This window comes from Heliangelus exortis, chromosome 6, assembly GCF_036169615.1.
Source record: "Heliangelus exortis chromosome 6, bHelExo1.hap1, whole genome shotgun sequence".
NCBI classification, from domain to species: domain Eukaryota; kingdom Metazoa; phylum Chordata; class Aves; order Apodiformes; family Trochilidae; genus Heliangelus; species Heliangelus exortis.
Window position 1 is genome coordinate 14,730,688 of NC_092427.1, and position 18,335 is coordinate 14,749,022.

Here is an 18,335-nt window from a genome sequence, read left to right on the forward strand (position 1 = left end):
ATTTCCATGTTTTTGCTTCTGCCTCATGGTAGGGACCGAGCTCATGAAATAAATCCCTTACACGTCTCTCACTTCTTCATTTATCCAAATGAGAACTGTTTATTAGTGTTATCATACTTGAGCTACAGAATTACAGTCTTTGCAACATCAATATCTACACGAAACATTTGAATTTTATTACATTGTTGTTGTCAGCCTGTTAGTGTATTTAGCACAAAACAACTGAGGAACACAAAAGAAGTATCTGCAGATAATCCACAGAAGTGGACAAAAGACTGGATGGAAATACGGAAAAAGAGGAAAGTGAGGAAAAAATAGCAAAGGACTGGAAAAAAAATTATTGAAAACAAAGCTATACCAAAGAAAAAAACCTTGAGCCTAAAAGAGATTATTTTCCAGTCCTGCAAAAAACTAAGCTACAATTTGCAGGTGTAATTTCAATAGCATAATTTGAAATACAGAAGTAAACATAAGTAAAAGACTTGTTAAACAGGCAGGAAAAAGTCATATTATCTCTACAAGCCTCCCTAAGTTCCCAATTCCTGACTGTCAGTTTCTAAAGCAAATTGCAGATACCCCTGCTTTGGCCTTGCTCAAGTAAATCCAATTTCAAATGACCTCATTAAGCTGGGCTCTAAATTATGCCATATGTGTATTTTTGGGTCAAGTGTCTCTAGAGCAGCAGTTCCCACAGACGGAAGTCAGCGCAATGCTTCGACATAAAACTCCATCTTTCCTTTACCCAATCATCACAAAACCTTCTCAAAAAAAAACCCACTTAAGACAAATATATTATAAGCTCTGGAAAAGCAACAAGATGTACTTAACTACACTGAGCAGTCACAGCTTCATCATTATTTTTCTCCAAATAGTAGTCTAAACAGAGAATAATGTTAGAAGCACAGATCTAACAAGAAACTGTAGAATATATGCTTATTACTCCAAACCAAACACGTACCTCTGAATAGATCAGATCAATTTGGGCTGTGTTTGGTGGGAGAGGGGAAATCACTGAAGGAAATCACTCTAGTACCATTCTCAGGTTGCATTTTATAAGAAAATACCTTTTTTCAGTTCAAAGAAGACTGTCCAAGAGCTGCTGAATGTGCCACAAATTATAAACTACACATTATTAATTATTTTTAACTCAAGTTTCCATATGTAAAAATCCAGTCCACACTAAAGAGAATATAAATGAACAAAAAAAAAGCAACATTGATTGCTAATATGCAAAGCTTTTGCCAAGTTCTCAATATGCAATGATTAATAATAGCAAGTAAAAAAAAAAAACAAAAAAAAATTTGTACCTATATATTACTACCGTATTTTTGGAAACGGTAAGATCAAAATTTAAAGTAAAAACTATAAATGTGAATTAAATTTGCAGCATGACCCACTTTCTTGCTATTTCGAGAAGAAAACCTTATTTTTATAAATATCTTCTTATTTTTATACATTTAGCATTTAGCCCCAAACACTCAATCAGCTTAAAATTCCAGTAGTCTGCACACTGACTAGATTTCTGAAGAACCACAGCAAAGAACCACTGGCAGGGTATGTGACTAGATTTGGAAGGTTATTTGTTTGTACTATAAATTATCTAGAGATACACTGTGTTAATAAATTCCACCAGTCACAGATACCTGCATACTCACACTACTCACATATACTACATAAGCTCTAAAGATTACCAAACATCACATCTATCTTAGGAAAAGTTTCCTCTGACAGTTTAGAAATCTCAGCAAGCCAAGACAAGCAACACAGAAACATCTGTTTTCTTCAGTGTAGTCTTCCATTACTGTCAGGTAAACCACTGACAGAGAGCACAAGACAAACTGTACACAGATTTTTCTGAGACAATTTAACAAATATTACCTTGATATTTTGCTTTAACAAAACATAATAAAACCTTTAAATCAATTATATACAACTTTGCTATCTGAATCAACGTTGAAGTTCAATACCTTTCAGCAGCAACCATGACAGAACAAGTACAAAGAAAACAGGAATCATACTGAGATCTCATTTTTAACATATTTCTGAGAAAAGCAGCTATTTAAAAAGCCATGTAAACAAAGGTATAGATGAAAGTATAATTTCCTTCCATAGTATTTGGCTTTTTTATTCAAATGACAGTGAAGTGTTTCTCCATAGGGTAGGAAAAAGAACAACAACCAAAACCAAAGAAGAAAACTCTTTTACGGCTTTCCAGTGTAGCATAAGAACTAATTCATAGCTGTCCATTCCCTTAAAACTATTCGTAAGAGAATTCCAAAGGAATACTTTCCAGAGTATTCTGCTAGTGCTATGCCACGGGAGAATCCAAGATATTGCACAAGACAAACGTGCAGCCATTCATTCTGCAAATACTGTCTTTACTATATGCATAGCAACACATTTCTGAAGGCCTCTTGCACTCTGCAACATGCTGCATTGTTTGAAGAAAAGAAATATTCCAGCTGAGTAACATTTTCTGCATGGACTAGAAATCCCTTATTTCAAGGAATTTTCTGGCTTATTTCAAGCCAGACTTCTATTATCTTTCACCACCCTCTTAGAGGGCACTTCATGATACAATACAGCTTCAAAGTACTCAGCTTATTTATTTCTTTGATTTTCAGTAATTCCATAGCCAAAAACTGAAACCAGATTTATGAAGCTGGAGAGGAAGCCAGAAAAAACCAAAACCAACCTCGTGGGTGCTGCAATGCACCTCAGAAGCTTGAAGGGAAAAAATAATTCTAACATTCACTTTTTCCCCCGACAAAAATATCTCGCAGAATCTGACCTACATACCCAATTCGCAGCACTGCTATCACTGCAGAGCAATTTGAAAGACTACAGCATCAGCATGCAATCACGGGGAGGTTTACGCTGATACAGAAATATTTGTAGAGCTCGTAAAACCTTTAAGATTCTGCAATGGGAACGTCAATAACTAGCACGCTGTGAGCCCCCCAGCACCCCGAGTAACCACACCGACGCGTAGCTCCATCTGCAGAGGGACGGTGCCCCCGGCGGCACCCAGCACCGCGGTTCGTGCTCCCCCCCCAGCTCGGGCACCTCCTGGATGCCGAAAGTGCCCCAGGCTCCCCCCACACCGGCGGTCCCCTCCAACGCGAACACACACACACCCCAAGAAACACAGACGCATCCGCGCCGCCAAGTGCCGGCCCCCGCCCGCCACCCGGCCTTTCCCAGAGACACCCCCGCCCGCACCGACCTGTGTCACGGCGGAGGCCGGGAGGGACCCCCCGCGCTGCCCGGCAGCGGCGGGCGCAGGCCCGGCTGGGCAGGCGGCACGGAGGGAGCGGCCAGGTTTCCGGAGAGGAGCCCACCCCCCCGGAGGAGGGGGGGAAGGGGCCCGGGGCCTGCCCGCGCGGAGGCACGGCGGGGAGGCTGACAGCAAGCACCGAGGTCGGCGCGGCCGCGGTGGGCCCGCGCGGAAGGGAGCGGGGAAGGTGCTCCCGAGCGCTGGTGCCGCGCCGGGACCGGGACGTGGGGAACTACAGCGGGGAAGGGAAGGAGGGAGGGAAGGAGGGAGAAAAGAAGGAAAGATCCCCTCAGCCGTAAAGCGCCGGCTGCCACCGCCGCATCTGCCAACCGAAAGCTCCGCCTCCCGCTCCGCCGAAACTCGTGACGTCGGCAGCGCCGCCGGCGGGAGGCGCGGGGAGGGGAGTGCGAGACGTCATCAGGGCAGGGCGCGCGGGCGCCGCGAGAATCAACGGCCCCTTCCGCGCAGGCGCACGAGGAGGAGGCGGGGCGCGGGCAGCTCCCGCCGCGGGGGCGCGTGCGCAACAAACACCACGTCCCCGCCACCCGCTGCCTCGCCACCCCCGCATCTCCCGTCCCGGGGTCGGGAAATGGGCGGTGCGTGAGGCCCAACGCCCCGCGTCGCACCGCTCCGCTCCCTCAGGCGGCCCCGGTGACGAGAGTGGGGAGACCAGAGGCGGGGCCGGGCCCCGTCTGCCCCGGGGCGGCTGCAGGGGTGCGGTGCTGCCCCGCCCGCTGTTGCCGTGGTACCGGGAGACGCAGCCAGGCCCCGGCGGGTCCCTCCGCCGCACCCAGCGGCCGCGGTGTCCCGAGAGGCAGCCGGCTCGGGAATCTGCGCCTCCCGGGAACCTGCTGGAAGCCGTGCGCCTTTGCCCCCGAGTTTTGTCGAGCGAGTGTAATTCCGGGCCAGCCCGTGGCGGTTCCGCGTGGTACCCCGAACCAGCCCTTCCCTTCCCAAACCCAGAGCTGCGGCCACCGGCTCCGACGTGATGAGGGGCACGCCGTGTAGGACACTTCCAGGGCCGCTCTGCCGCCTTCTCCTTCCCCTTTGCTCCCAGCGCAGGCTGACAGCTCCCCGCAGGAGCCATCTCTGTCAGCAGCGGGGGGACACTCGCCTCTAAGGACATCGCAGGACAGCTACGGCTGCTACCCTCGAAGCCTAAAAGAGGAGGACAGTAAATATTATTACGGCACTGTAATTAGTTTCATACATATTTAAAAACAAGCTCAAGAGGAGTTTAGCATTGTGTGCGAAGCCCTCCTGTGTCACGCTGATGGACCACGCGTGTTCAGAATTGTACTGTGGCAGTGGTGCCTTGGGCTGTGGCAGCTACGGCACATTAATCCCGACTGAGCTGCCACTCACACGGTACTTTCTGGCCTTGTGACCAGAACTATTTAAACCCTTTAAGACAATTAGAGGTTTGTAAAGCCCGAGTGAGCCCTCAAAATCTACTCAAAAAAAGGGTTTGGGGGTCACCCTGAAGAAACCTGGAAAAGACTACTTGAATGAAAGTTTAAAACTTGGGTTGTTACTGTAGTTAGATGTCATAATGCCAGTAAGCTCTTTCAAATATTCAAGTCTTCAGTGGGACAAGACCCTAAGCTGCATATCCATACAAGTAAACATTCAGTGGGAAATGCATATGAAAATAAGACATTGCACATCAAGGCCCACAGCTTGCATGCCTTCCAATTAAATAGGCTGCAGAAAATGATAAATACTGTAATGTTAACAAAAAAATAAATATTGAAGAGTCTGTGCTAAAGAAAGACCAATGATGAAGCATATCCAACAAAGGCATAAGGCTCTGAATCACACTGGTTTATATGGACTCCAGAGCCAACATGGAGACATAGTCATCCCTCATTCCATAGTTGGCAAAATTGTCAACCATGTTCGTGAGACGTTTGTCATGACCAAGAGTCTTTAACTAGAAAGTTAAAAAGATGACCTTTCCTGCTAAATGATAGAGAAAGAGAAGAGAAAAATGCTGATGCTGTGTGATGCTCCTGCACCATCGAGCAAGATCAATGAGGTACAGCTGCTTACACAGCTTTGAAAACACATCCAGTGTTTTCCTTGCCTTGATATTGCAGTTCATGGCCACTCATCAGTTTTAGCATCTTGTAAATGGATCTCATAGAGGGAGGAAGGTTAGTGAACAGTAGATATTGACATAAGAGTTCCTCCAGTACTAAAGAAGCTAGCAAGAGTTGTGGAAAATCATTCCATATTCCTCTGCCCTTGTGGTTCTTTGTGCTTCTGCATGAAGATCACTGTGGTCACTGTGAGCACCACCCCCAAAGGGCTTTGCAGGGGTGATATACATCCTGACAACCATCAGCGCTGTTGTGCCATAATCCCTAAAACAGAACATCTTCAGTATCAGGAGCAGGACAAACAGCTAAATATTGACTTTGAGATTAAAATGATCTTTTAACACCAGGGACCAGCACTCATGACACTTGCTTACACTGAACTCAACGCAAACCCAGGGGCACGGTTCTACTGGAGTGAAGCAAAGCTTATAGGAACAGTCTAATTGCTGATAGGGAAAAGCAGCATTTAAAAATAGATGTCAGAAGTTGCAATAAAGCATATTATTTATGCATTCAGCACAAGCCCTAAACAGGCAATGGAAACTGAGGAGTGGGAGTGGAAATTGTAGGGTAAGCACATCTTAGGGCAGTCTATTCAAGCAATTGACTGAAATCTGGCAGTATGACTCTCCCTGGGTTCCAGAATCAATACCTCATTGCACTAAGAGGTTTTCTCCTTCTAGATGTATAGCTTGAGGCTACCAAGTGCCTGTATAAGTTAACAATAAAGCCACAGCTTCTAAGCACTTTAAATGAGAACAAACCAGTCCCTTTACATGGCCATGCCAGTCCTCCTACTTTTCCTCCCCAAGTTTCTGTGCCTCACCACAACTTCTTCCTACGGCTATCAATATATTAGCATGCTACCATGTTTTGAACTACATCCAGAAAAAGATCTAGTTTAGAAAGTGATTCATTTAATCTTTTTAAAATCAAACTCGGAGGGGTTAACTGGCAAAGAAATAAGCTGATGGAGACAAAACAGTTAAGGGAAGTCAAAATGGCTTCTTTTAGGAAGAGCAGTAGCACAGAGTTTGTGATGCCAGGATATTATAACATGATAAAGAGTCCTCACCAGCAGGAGGGCAAAGATTCTGTTCATAAATTTAAATCCAGATTGCATGAATTGAGCAAACAACAGTAATACTTCAAGACCCTGCTAGTTCTACCTGTCACCATTACTGTGAGGCTGATGCCAAAAAAAAGCAAGAGCAAATAGCTTGGGGAGGACAATCCTAAATCACTGCTGGAAGATTCATTACACTTTTTCAGCTAGAGCTGTAGACTTACAGATCTGAAGCAAAAAGTGGTTTCTTCAGAGTACATACAGCTATGGTGACCAGTTACAGGAACCAGTTCTTCTCACCCCAAAGCAGAAAAAAAATTAATGAAAAAATAACTCTTAAATTAATATAAGGAAAGAAGCCAAACAGAAGTAATTTTAAAAGATGACACCTAAGTAAGATTTTATCTACACTTTAAAATTAAGGGACTTAGGTTAAAATAAAAAAGAATGACACAGAATATAAATTATTAACAATCTCATTTGAATGCTATTTCGATGGGTCTCAACTCTCTGGTAAGAAGCTTCATCTTCTCCCCTAGCAACTGTATGTCTTACCCAGACTGGAATCTCCCATCATACTAAGTATTTCACATTTCAGGAAACATTCCCACTACCCAAGCTCAAACAAAAAAATAAATTAAAAAAAAAAAAAAAAATCCCAGGCAGCTATTGATTTGTCTGTAATATCTGAAAAGGAACAAAATAAGGGAAAAACACAGCAGCCATTCAGGTATGGAGCTGCTTCTCTAGAAACTGCACACTATAAATAAGACTGGGCAGCAGTACTGATAGGTTTGTTTGCTCCAAACAAACTCCATCACTGAAATTTATGAAGCAATTAATTTACCTTTAGGACCTGGCTATTTTCACTAATACAGAACACAGGCACTGTTGACTTTACTAATAAGATTATTCCCCTAATGTCTACATTATCCAGCCATTTAACACAAGTCTGCTATGCAAGATGGCAAAAGTGTATTAGGAGATGCTTATGAGAAACATATGAAATCACTCTGATGAATAACAGGCTTTCTTAAAGAATATTCTATATAATTGGGTTGTATCAGGAATAGTGTGGCCAGCAGGAGAAGAGAAGCGATCGGGCGCCTCTGTTCAGCACTGGTGAGAACACAGCTCAAGTCCTGTGTTCAGTTCTGGGCCTCTCACTACAGGAAAGACATTGAGCTGCTGAAGAGAGGTCAGAGAAGGGCAACCAAGCTGGTGGAGGGTCTGGAGAACAAGGCTGGTGAGGAGATGCTGAGGGAATTGGGATTTTTTTTAGTTTGGAAGAGAGAAGGCTGAGAGGAGAGCTTATTGCTCTTGACAGCTACCTGAAAGGAGGTTGTAGGAAGGTGGGTGCTGGTCTCTTCTCTGAAGTGAACAATGATAGTATTAGAGGAAGTGGCCTGAGGTTGTACCAGGGGATGCTGAGACTAGATCTGAGGAAGAATTTCTTTACTGAGAGAGTAGTTAGGCAATGGAATGGGCTGCCCAGGAATGTGGTGGAATCACCATCCCTGGAAGTATTGTGAAACAACGTAGACAAAGCACTTCAGGACTCTAGTATGCTCTAGTGATACAGATATTTATATACATATTTTATTGGGGGGGAGATGTTGATTGTTGGACACAGTGGTCTTAGAGGTCTTTTCCAACTGTGACAATTCTGTGATTCTGTGAACTATTCAGAAGACTAAACATAGGCATAAAACTTAAAGAAACAACTGATGCCTCATATTTGTTAACACATGTCCTAAGGCACACAAGGGACCTTACCACAGAATTACACTGCACAGACTATATTCCCTTTAACAAACATGAGGACTGTTAATCTTTGAAGATTGATTTTTACAGCACAGACTTCATTTTACACTAACTAAAACCCCTGAATACCCGAACTTCATTTTACACAAAATAAATACTCTGAATAATTAATACTCTGCTTAACACAAGGAATATCTCTAAAACATAAGGCAGCCTCAGTTGACAAAAATTTCCCTTCATGAAACCACAAAGTCTTTCATAGATATAAAGTTCTGTAACACAAATTCAAATACACCACCAGACAGTGGGGCAAAGTAGCAGTTGATTGAAAGCACCTATTTATCAGCTAAATCAGTGTGATAAAGGGTAGGCAGAATAGGTTCAGCTTAGCCAACTGTAAGTATTTAACCAACTGACAAGAGATTCCTAACACAGTGGTAAATGTAACTGTCATCCTAACATTATTCTCTCTGCTTATTAAAACTTTATAGTGCTTGGTCAATAAATCCTGAGGTTTCTCAGCCCCTTACCCACAGTTGCATTCACCTCCCTTGAAAAAGAAAATAAAACTAAGTCCTGTTTTCTGAACCTCTTATACAAGTCAAGGATGCTTCTGTTACCACACCCTTTTTTTTTTTTTTTTTTAACCTCTCAATGCCCTTCGATCAAGGGCTCTTGTTAGAGCAGGATAGGAAGAGCTTTGCTACAGCTGACACTATCTGCATCACTAACAGCAGAAACCTGAAACGTTCATGCTGACAGCTGACACAACACTGGGTTTCTGCCAGGCACTGCAAGACTTTTAAAATAATTTTAATCTGCATAAAAAGAGAGTGAAGAGGCAAGGTCCAAAATAAACCCTCTGTTCTGAGAATTAAACATTTCATGTTCTCTCTGATGCAAGAAGAAAAAATGCACACAAAAAATGCCAGGCTGTGATCATTGCAAAAACATTACAGCAGAGGAGTAAGTAATTCAATGTGATAATCATTTTAATATTGTGCACAGTAAGCCTCAAAATATGGGGAACATTATTACTAAGAAAAAAAGCAAAAAAAAAAAGCAAAGAACACTGATGTTGCCCTTCTTTACACATCTCTTTTTGAGCATGTATATTCTGTATTCTTACACTGTACTTTCCTTTAGAGTACTTTGAGTGTATTCTCCTGTTGCATTAAGCAGCAGTGCATTATGGCTCCACAAATTCTGGCTGTTTCAATTTCTTGCCAGAGAAAAAAGCCCACACAAGAGCAAGCCTCTTGTAAGAATTTAGATCTTTTTAATACATCCACCACTGCTTTGCTGCAAGTTGAAGAAGGCAAGGTCAAATAGAAATTCCTTGTATTCAGTGCAAGCAGAATGGTTTGTTATAGTTCTTATAGGTGGAGGAGTTTATAAATTGTGAACTGAACCTGCCTCCCACACAGAACACTCACCTTTCTCATGTCCCATCTCACTGAGATGAGTGATGCATTTCACAGTCATTATGCATGAACTCCCCTTCTTTATGAATTCCACCAAAACAAAAGAAGAAATTGGCAACACTCTAAAATAATTATTTCCAAGTTCATGCTCAAATAATGTAGAGAACAGCTCTGGGGCATAATAAAGGCTATTTAGTATCATATCACCTCCACTTCATGTCAAATCTACAATCCACACGTATCATAAAAGCTCACAGTCAAACATGGAAAGAAAGTAAATTCCACAAGTCTCAAGCCTGTTTGTGTTTAATCTTCTTTTACAGAAACATCTTAAGAATGCAGAAATAATCTCTTAACAAACCAAATAATTTCACTTAAATGTAATGGGCTAGGCTTCTGGAGTTGGATACCTAACAGGTGCATTTTCTTCCAGGAATTCTCTTACTGTGTACCCTGAACTAATATTTGCCATGATCAAAATATACCTTGCAGAAGAGGTTTGAAAAAAGCTGTTTTTATGTCTGTACAAGTTTCTCACAGCCCCTTAAAGACCACCCAGTAACTAAGGAAAGAAGATATATCAGAAGGAGAAAGTATTTTGGCTGAAACTTCACCTCTCCCTCAAAACAGGCATTCAGATTTCCATGAAAAAGTGATATACATGTACATATGTAGGTTCCTACATTTTAATGAAAGACATAAAAGTCAAACATCTTTGCAGAGAACAGACAATTGGCAGAGACTCTTATACTCAACCCAAAATGAAGCATTAAAGAGGTCACTTATATAGCAGCAACTTCATTCCTCAAATTTCAATTGCAGGTTCAAATACAACTCATCACTTAATTTTATATTTTGATTAAGTTATCACACATGGGAACACTTGCCTTAAAGTGAATTTTAAAAAAGTGAGTACTGACAAATGTAGCCTCTTTGAGTGATATTTGCGGGATTTTTATTTTTTAAATGGCATCTCTTGACAACAAAAATTACACCAGTTTTAGAGACAATAATGAACAAAATTGTGTTAACTTTGTAAGACAACACAGTGTAGACAGAAAATGATAAATTAAGGATTTCAATTTTCTCCCTTAACACTACAGCAGACTGCAGAAAGCACTGCAATATACACATTAACTTTTACTTAAAATATTTTGCAGGTTTAATTGTTGAATCGATACTGTTTTCCACCACTATATGTTACAGCTTAAGTTTATCATCTATTTATTCTATTGTCAAACTTAAGTTGCAGCCAGCTTAATTCCATTACATTATTTGCAATCAATTAAAAACATTCCAAATATAATACACTATATTAGTTCGAAACATTAATAGCAGTATTCTGCCTTATTTTTAATTCTTTTCAGATAAGTAATTAATCTATTTAGTCTTTAAAATCATGGCTGCACACTTGGTGTGGCTGAACAGAAACAGTGCAGAGCTAACAGCCACCTCAAGGGATACTGATGTAACTAGCAACAGAGACTTAAATTACCTTCTCCTCAAATTCATGCAGAATAGGTTTCTGTAACATTCCTCTCCACACACCTCACTTCAAAAGAAGTATTTTTAAATTCACTTCTGCCTGAGATTCTTAATTACTTAATGCCTGTGCTAATGGAGAATTTGTCTTTTATACCTTCCCTTACCAAGAGACCAAATGTTTTCAGGGCAGCGAGTGTTTCACTGAAAGCAACTACATAGAGCCTTCCAAGTTTTAAATATAAATGAACAAAAATCAAGGCACCCAATGTAGTTACATACGAGCAAAAAATATATATTACTAAGAACAATAAGCCCAAATCACAAAGCAAGATTATCAGCAAGTGTGCAACTGGGAATAAGGTGAAATCTCATTCTTTTACAGCTTTGGCTTGAACTTTCCAGAAAGAAGCTGTTTAAGCATTTCAGAATTTTTTCCTTCTGGTGGTAAGGGCCATCTGTCATGATCTGAGGAAAAGAAATAAAACAACATACTTAGTAGACTGAGAGAGTAAGCATTTCACTTCTCTATCTTCCCACTGCTCAACTTCAGTCACTTGAAGGACATTTTTTTGTAGCCCATTTCTTACCAGGTATTTCTAGGAAATACCTGTGTATAAACCTGGCCACCTATATGAACTCTGGCCACCATCCACAGCCAGGGTTATCCCTGTTATGTAAGAAGCAGCTGGAGACAGCAGGAAACACACCACAGGTGAGATCTAAAAAAAAACACCAAAACAATTTTAAAGTGTCTTAAATTGCTGGGAACTGTTCATGTCAAAGACACTTGTAAAAACTTGTGATACACAGCAATGTTTTCTAGTCAGTAATAAAAACTGTAAGTCTTAAAGCCATCCCTCCAGCACCAACCATCAAGTACATGACAGATGAAGACCAGTAAGCTCTCAAAGATCAGCATCAGATGTTGAAAGTCAAAGAAAAAAGATGAATAGTTTAACAATTATGCACATTCTTGGTGGAAGACAGCTACATACTTTTCAGATACAATTTTTTTCATATTAATATTAATTATTTCAGTCCTCCCTGCTGAAAGTCAACTTTTTAAGGAACTAGTATTTATTATGAAACTTTTCATCTGCAAGAGGCACCAAAGCTAAATTTTCAATGCAACAGTGATTACTGGTTAAGTCCCTCACTTGGCACTACTACTATACATTTCTACAAGCTTTTTATCTTTGAATATCCCACCAAAGTGCAAAATTAAATCTTTTTGTTCTCTGCATAATAAGGTGGCTTCAAAACAGAGACAGAGAAGTAGAAATATCACAAATGTTCTGAAATACATTACCTCCTCAGGAACTGCTGACCTCTTGGCAGTAATCTTTGGTATGCTCTTTAACCACATCATTGCACCTTGTCCTCCATAGTTTGCAACAGCAGTTTCTGAAAATACTGTTCCCTATTTAAAAGAGCATAATAAAAATTAAGTTCTCCTGTATATGTTTGAACTGTGATCACTGTAAACTTGTGATGTTGTCATTACCAGGATTTTCTGTGGGATTAAACAGTGCTTGAATCTAATTAAATCTAAACAGTGCTTGAATGCAAATTATTAAATCTAATGAAATAGTACAATTTATACAAGATAATTTGGCTAGCCACATCTCTGTTCAAGTGCAATAATTCAGATTATTCCAATTCTCCACTGTCACTTCAACAACTCTGAAGTGAAGAACATAAAGAAGAAACTGAAAGACTGCTTTGAAATTACAAGTATTTCATATTATCTTATAGCAGGAAACTGCAAAGCCAAAAGAACAAGTTCTCAACTACGTCTTGTGATCTGTAAGAACACTAGATGGATTTTATTGCGAAATACAAAAGCAAGCAGATTTTAGTCAGATTTCAGTCCTTAAGAGGACCAAGCCAAGGCAGAAGCAATTTTATCTCACATCTCTGGCTTTTTATCCAGACAGTACAAAATAATCTCAGATGACCTGAGGAACATAGATGAGGCAAATACAAACAAACAAACAATCCACAAACAATTATAGGATATAGATATTTAAATCCCTTTACATCTGAAAGATTTAATCATGACCATCTATGATGGTTAAGTTTAAGGGGACTGTTTGCCATTACTTACAGGTGCAATGCTGTTGATTCTTACTCCACTGTGGGCCCATTCTAAAGCTAAAATCTTGGTCAGGTTATTCACCGCAGCTCTTGCAGCTCCCGTATGCCTATTGAGAGAAGAAAGCAAAAGCAGCATCTGTTCTGTCAGCTAACAGTGCCCACTGCTAATTCTACCACAGCCTCCCTAGGGCAGTCAGAGTAGTTTTCTATGCCTGGACCAACCAGCTCTGAGAGATTTTCTAGTTTGTAAGTGGATGTGGCACTCAGTGCCAGGGTCTGGTAACTGCAGCGGTAGTGGATCAAGGGTTGGACTTGATGATCTCTGAGGTCCCTTCCAACCCAGCCAATTCTATGATTCTATGATTCACACTTTAAACAACCTATATTCCCATAATTTCTGGAAATACTTATCATCTCTTCCCCAAACTGACTTGAGGTCAACTACATTCTACTGCTGAAGCAGGCTTATAAAATGAAAACGAACTGGAGGCAAAGTTCAAAATGTGTAATACTATGAAAGGAGGGCTGCACAGGCAGAGCAGCACTTGAAGGGACAGTGGTCTGAAAAATAGTTCAGATCTTCTGGCAAACATGATTAAAATAAGCCACTATTCAAAAATTACTATAGGTGGATGAAGATAGAGATGGCCATAGGCAGAGTGATCTCATACACCTTGCTGCTAGAGGAAACTATTATGAAATGTTTACAAGCTTTGACAAATGCAAAAAAAAAAATTACTGTGCTAATGAATAGGGGACAGTGGGACTCAGAGAAAAGCGAATGAGTTTTAATTCCTTCAGCATAGCAAAACAGATGTAGAGGAGACAGATACAGTAGTTTCTCAGACACCAGGAAAGGAATGAGAACAAATTAAAAAAAACTCAAGAAAACCCAACTTGTTAATATGTTTGGGCCAGAAATAAACAACTTCCAAGCACACTATGAGGAAACAAACTTGATTAGTTTTATGTTCAAAATTAATACTTATGAAAAATTGTATGAAATTATTTTTGGCTTCACTGGCTGGACTTGTAAAATCAACTCTTTTTAAATAGTACATTTCTAGAGCAAGCATCAATTCAACAAGAATATAGTTTGAAAGTAGTTTTGTCCATCTATCTACCTACACCCACACACGGTTATTAGGGAAACTTTTCTACCACTATTATTCAGCATTACGGTTTTTATCTTCTGATTCATCTCTCAAATACAGCTTCAGCCTATTTGCCATGAGAGTTCACCCAGACTTTACATTAGAGTGGAGAAACTCAAATAAGTGAAGCTTCAGCACCACCCTGTGGATCTCTAAATTTATTCTGTACTGCAAAGAACAAGCTATAGAAAATATTCTTCTCTTCCTTACCAACTTTGAATGTTGAAATCTTTCAACCCTGAACAAGGAGCAGTAATGCAACATTTGCTCAAATTGTATTTCTTCAACAGAAATTCAATTTCAAAGTTTTTTAAAAAGCCATTTCAAGGAAGAAATTAAGATTTTTTTCAATTATACTAAAAATGCAGCATTTTGATAAGTTCAAAATTTTCTTTGAAAAGAAAAAATAATTTTCTGAGAATTATTTCTCTTTCACTAAACTAGGTCTTTTTTGGTGGAAAAGTTTCAAATCAGAAGACTACTACTCACCTCCATTTCAAGGATAAAGAAATCTGTATAGCTATGGTACATGTATGGAGAGGATGCTGCATTTTCATACAGAGAGAGGTGATTATTTGTGTCAGTATAAAACAACTATGTTACCATGTTTGTACCAAGCAGCCTCCCCCCAGGCAAGAAAGGAGCAGAGAAAATAGAACCAATTCTCATCATCAGGCACCTTCCCCAAGAAAGTTTGCTACAAAGTCAGAGTAAAAGGGAAAAGGCAGGCACTTTGTGATCCAAAGGACAAAGCCAAAATCTGGTAACACACTATAAATGTTCCTCCTGCTCCTCTCCCTCCAGTCTAACTCCCATAACTCACTACACCATCAAGTACTGCAAACTGAGTAGATTAAACGAAACAACAGGTGCCAAGTTCTTGCAAACCCTCCAGAAATTTGGAGAGAGAAGAAGCAAAGTTTACATTTAGTGCAACTAGTCCCACCAGCATGCCATTTCCAGTGAAAGCATCCCTGGCAAGTCCTAATTCATAGTTTCTCACAAACAGGTTGACAGAGACATTTACTCCTGCAGTTTCTACTGAATTAATAAGAGATCACCACAAATGCAGCCAACTGATACTCTTGCTCTCCTCCGGCCTAGCTGCTGTGTTTCTATACTATGCTGCTGCCCAGTGCACACGTTTCTAATATGAAATACTTAGGAGCAATTAATACTTCTAAGGGAAAAGTACAGGGAAACGTAAAAATAAAATAAAGTATATATTATGACCTTCCAGGAAACCATTTCTCACAGTAGCAGTAATGTGGACAATGACTCCTCCATGTTTCTGCATCCAGGCATTGTACACTGTATAAATGACCAAGATAATCTATAAATGTCAGAAGAAATGCCAAATTAACTTGCCAAGTGGAAACCAAACTTGGAGTGCAAACTCCAACTAGACTACACATTTCCTGTCCCACTCTAGATAAACAATCTGCTTTTTGTACCATGTCTCACTACTGGTAACAGGTGTGGTCTACGTAAGGTTCCAAGTTTGTCAGGAAGCCTTTTGGTGGAAATCAAGATTTCCTGCTTCCACATAAAGTATTTTCATTTCCATATTCCTAATGCTATATCAAAATCATGTATTATACTTGAATTTACCTTTAACTTTATATCCCTGATGAGAGAGAAGCCTTTTCCTCTGTTACACACAGAGGAAATAAATACAGGCCACAGAAGTGGTTTGCACGTAAGTCCTTTAAGTGTCTTTGGCAAGACAACAGACTTGCCAAACCTGACCTTAATCAGGAGATTAGACATGTCTGAATGTACATTTGTATATATGAACAAATGTCACCTGGAACCCTACCCACAGCACCACCAACAATCAGGCTATGGCTTTGCGTTTTACCACAAACCTGGAATCTACCAGCCCTCGGCGGCCACTCTCCACTGTTGCTCTATAGGGCTCCCACAAGTCCAAACGATCGAGGCTGGTTAACAGATGCAAAGAGTGACCACTGAAAACTCTGGCTGGCCCTAACCCTCACATGGAACCCTACCCAGAGCACCACCAACAATCAGGCTACGGGTTTGCATTTTACCACAAACCTCGAATCTACCAGGCCTCGGCGGCCTGTCTCCTCTGTATCTCAGTAGGGCTCCCAAAAGTCTGAACGAATGGTACTGGCAAAAATATGCAAAGAGTGACCACTGAAAACTTTGGCTGGCCCTAACTCTCACGTGGAACCCTACCCACAGCACCACCAACAATCAAGCTACGAGTTTGCATTTTACTAAAAACCTCGAATATACCAGCGCTAAGTGGGTACTCTCCAGTGTTGCTCAATAGGGACCTCATAACTCAAAACGAATGGTACTGGCAAACGAATGCAAAAAGTGACCACTGAAAACTTTGGCTGTCCCTAACCCTCACATCGAAGCCTACCCACAGCACCACCAACAATTGGGCTAATGGTTTTTGTTTTACCACATACCTCTAATATACCAGCTATGGGCAGCCACTTTCCATTGTTGCTCAAAATGGCTCTTAAATCTCCCAATGAACGGGACTGGCAAACAAATGCAAAGAGTGACCACTGAGAACTTTGGCTGGCCCTTTCCCTCACATAGAACCGTACCCACAGTACCACCAACAATCGGGCTAGTTCTTGGCATTTTACCAAAAATTCAGCTCATGTATGACACCATCAAATAAATGGGTTATTAGTACTGAATTTCTCAGAAATGTGATAGTAGGACTTCACTTAATTCCAGTCAAGCTTTTGCTCATATAACCCAGACACTTCAGGTATTCACAAATGCCCCAGTCATACAATTAAAAAAAAGTTTCAACTTCGCAATTCTCAACTCATTTGAAAGAGGAGTTTCTCTCATATCGTTCTCTCAGCCCATTTGAGAAGATGCATTGTAGCTCTCAGGGAAGATAGATTTGGGGATAGCATAAAGAGCTTATGGAAATTTGATGACTTGCTTATAGCAACTCTGATCTGTGTGTATTTGCAGCCTGTTGTAGTTATTATCATTGGTGGATCTGCCCCGCGGTTAGTCCCTAGATGATTCCTCTGCTTGTGACTAAATCTCAAAAAGAATATTCCAGCAGTTTGGTTATCCCTTGCTAGCTCATTAATTTAAGGAGTGAGCTTCCAGAGCTCACTTTATATGAGAAGTTTGGCTTGTGTTTACCAAAGCTAATGAAATAGTCACCTACCTATGGGTCTGTATCCTTGGAAGTTCAGTTTTTAAGTTGCAGGCCCATATTCAGATTTTGGGTAGGATAATAATCTTCAAGTGAACAAAGTAATCTTGTTTAGTTAATTATAACTGTGGCAAGACTTTGCACTACAGTTCTTCCAGTTCGAGAACAGATAAAGGCTGCTCAAGAATTAAGAGTAATAAAAAGACAGTGTGCTGAAGTAATTCATATCAACAACAGCTGATAAATTACTAAACAATGTGCCTACTACAATGTCCTTGGAGCTCAGTGCTGGGGATGGGTTGTACCATGACTGACAGCTTGCAAGGCATCTTGTTAAAATTTTCCCAAAATATGCAGGGTAATGCAGGATTTTTGTCTTGTGTAAAAAGAAGCCTAGTAAGAGCAATGGTTTATTTATTCTAGTGAAAAATGTCACCAATTCACTGACCTTGGTGTATTTTGCACTGAACAGGAGTTTCTAGGGGTTCTGGAGCTGACTGCTTTGTGTGAGGTTTGAAATAAACCTCTGCCAGTTCTGTCTAATAATTTTTTACAGCTACACCTGTGCTCACATAAAGGCTGGAGAAGGAAAGGAAGAGAGGTATTTTTAAATATAAAAAAGTGCATATTTTAAGACAGAAACAAAATTGTTAGTGAATCATTGTTAGATAAGAGCACTCATGTATGTAATGGCATGGCCTCCCTGATGTTCTGCTCTGATTTCTGTAGCAAAATAATGATAAACCTAAATATAGGTACTACAACTACTTTTAATATGCAAGAAAATTATACAAAAT

General features: G+C 40.6%; 2 protein-coding genes across 4 annotated transcripts in view; both read right to left on the reverse strand.

Moving 5' to 3' along the window:
• MAP3K2 (mitogen-activated protein kinase kinase kinase 2) overlaps positions 1-3,652 on the reverse strand; it is a 50,625-nt gene extending 46,973 nt beyond the window's left edge. The window contains exon 1 of one of the 2 annotated variants that reach the window (XM_071746793.1): positions 3,227-3,652. The gene's annotated coding sequence lies outside the window, so the exon portion shown is untranslated. The remainder of the gene's footprint in view (positions 1-3,226) is intronic. The other variant, XM_071746792.1, reaches the window with a different exon arrangement.
• A 6,759-nt stretch (positions 3,653-10,411) lies between these two features.
• On the reverse strand, positions 10,412-13,461 carry LOC139797499 (peroxisomal trans-2-enoyl-CoA reductase-like). 2 transcript variants are annotated; one of them, XM_071746794.1, is made up of 4 exons: positions 13,226-13,461; positions 12,428-12,538; positions 11,726-11,837; positions 10,412-11,583 (listed from the first exon to the last, which is right to left on the reverse strand). In XM_071746794.1, exons 1-4 carry the CDS (start codon positions 13,349-13,351, stop codon positions 11,495-11,497), a joined length of 438 nt encoding a protein of 145 aa, XP_071602895.1. In that variant the 5' UTR covers positions 13,352-13,461; the 3' UTR covers positions 10,412-11,494. The 2 variants fall into 2 exon arrangements, with proteins under 2 accessions (XP_071602895.1, XP_071602896.1); XM_071746795.1 differs by having other exon boundaries at positions 11,706-11,837.
• Between the last annotated feature and the right edge of the window lie 4,874 nt (positions 13,462-18,335).

What these genes read in the sequence shown, in the direction of transcription:
- LOC139797499 (XM_071746794.1), bottom strand. Translation starts at nt 13,351, where the DNA reads ATGCTGCTTTTGCTTTCTTCTCTCAATAGGCATACGGGAGCTGCAAGA. An exon ending in GGTCAGCAGTTCCTGAGGAG is followed by an intron (nt 11,838 to 12,427) that starts GTAATGTATTTC and finishes GTTTTTTTTTAG; the next exon opens with ATCTCACCTGTGGTGTGTTT. An exon ending in GTGGCCAGGTTTATACACAG is followed by an intron (nt 11,584 to 11,725) that starts GTATTTCCTAGA and finishes TCTTTTCCTCAG; the next exon opens with ATCATGACAGATGGCCCTTA.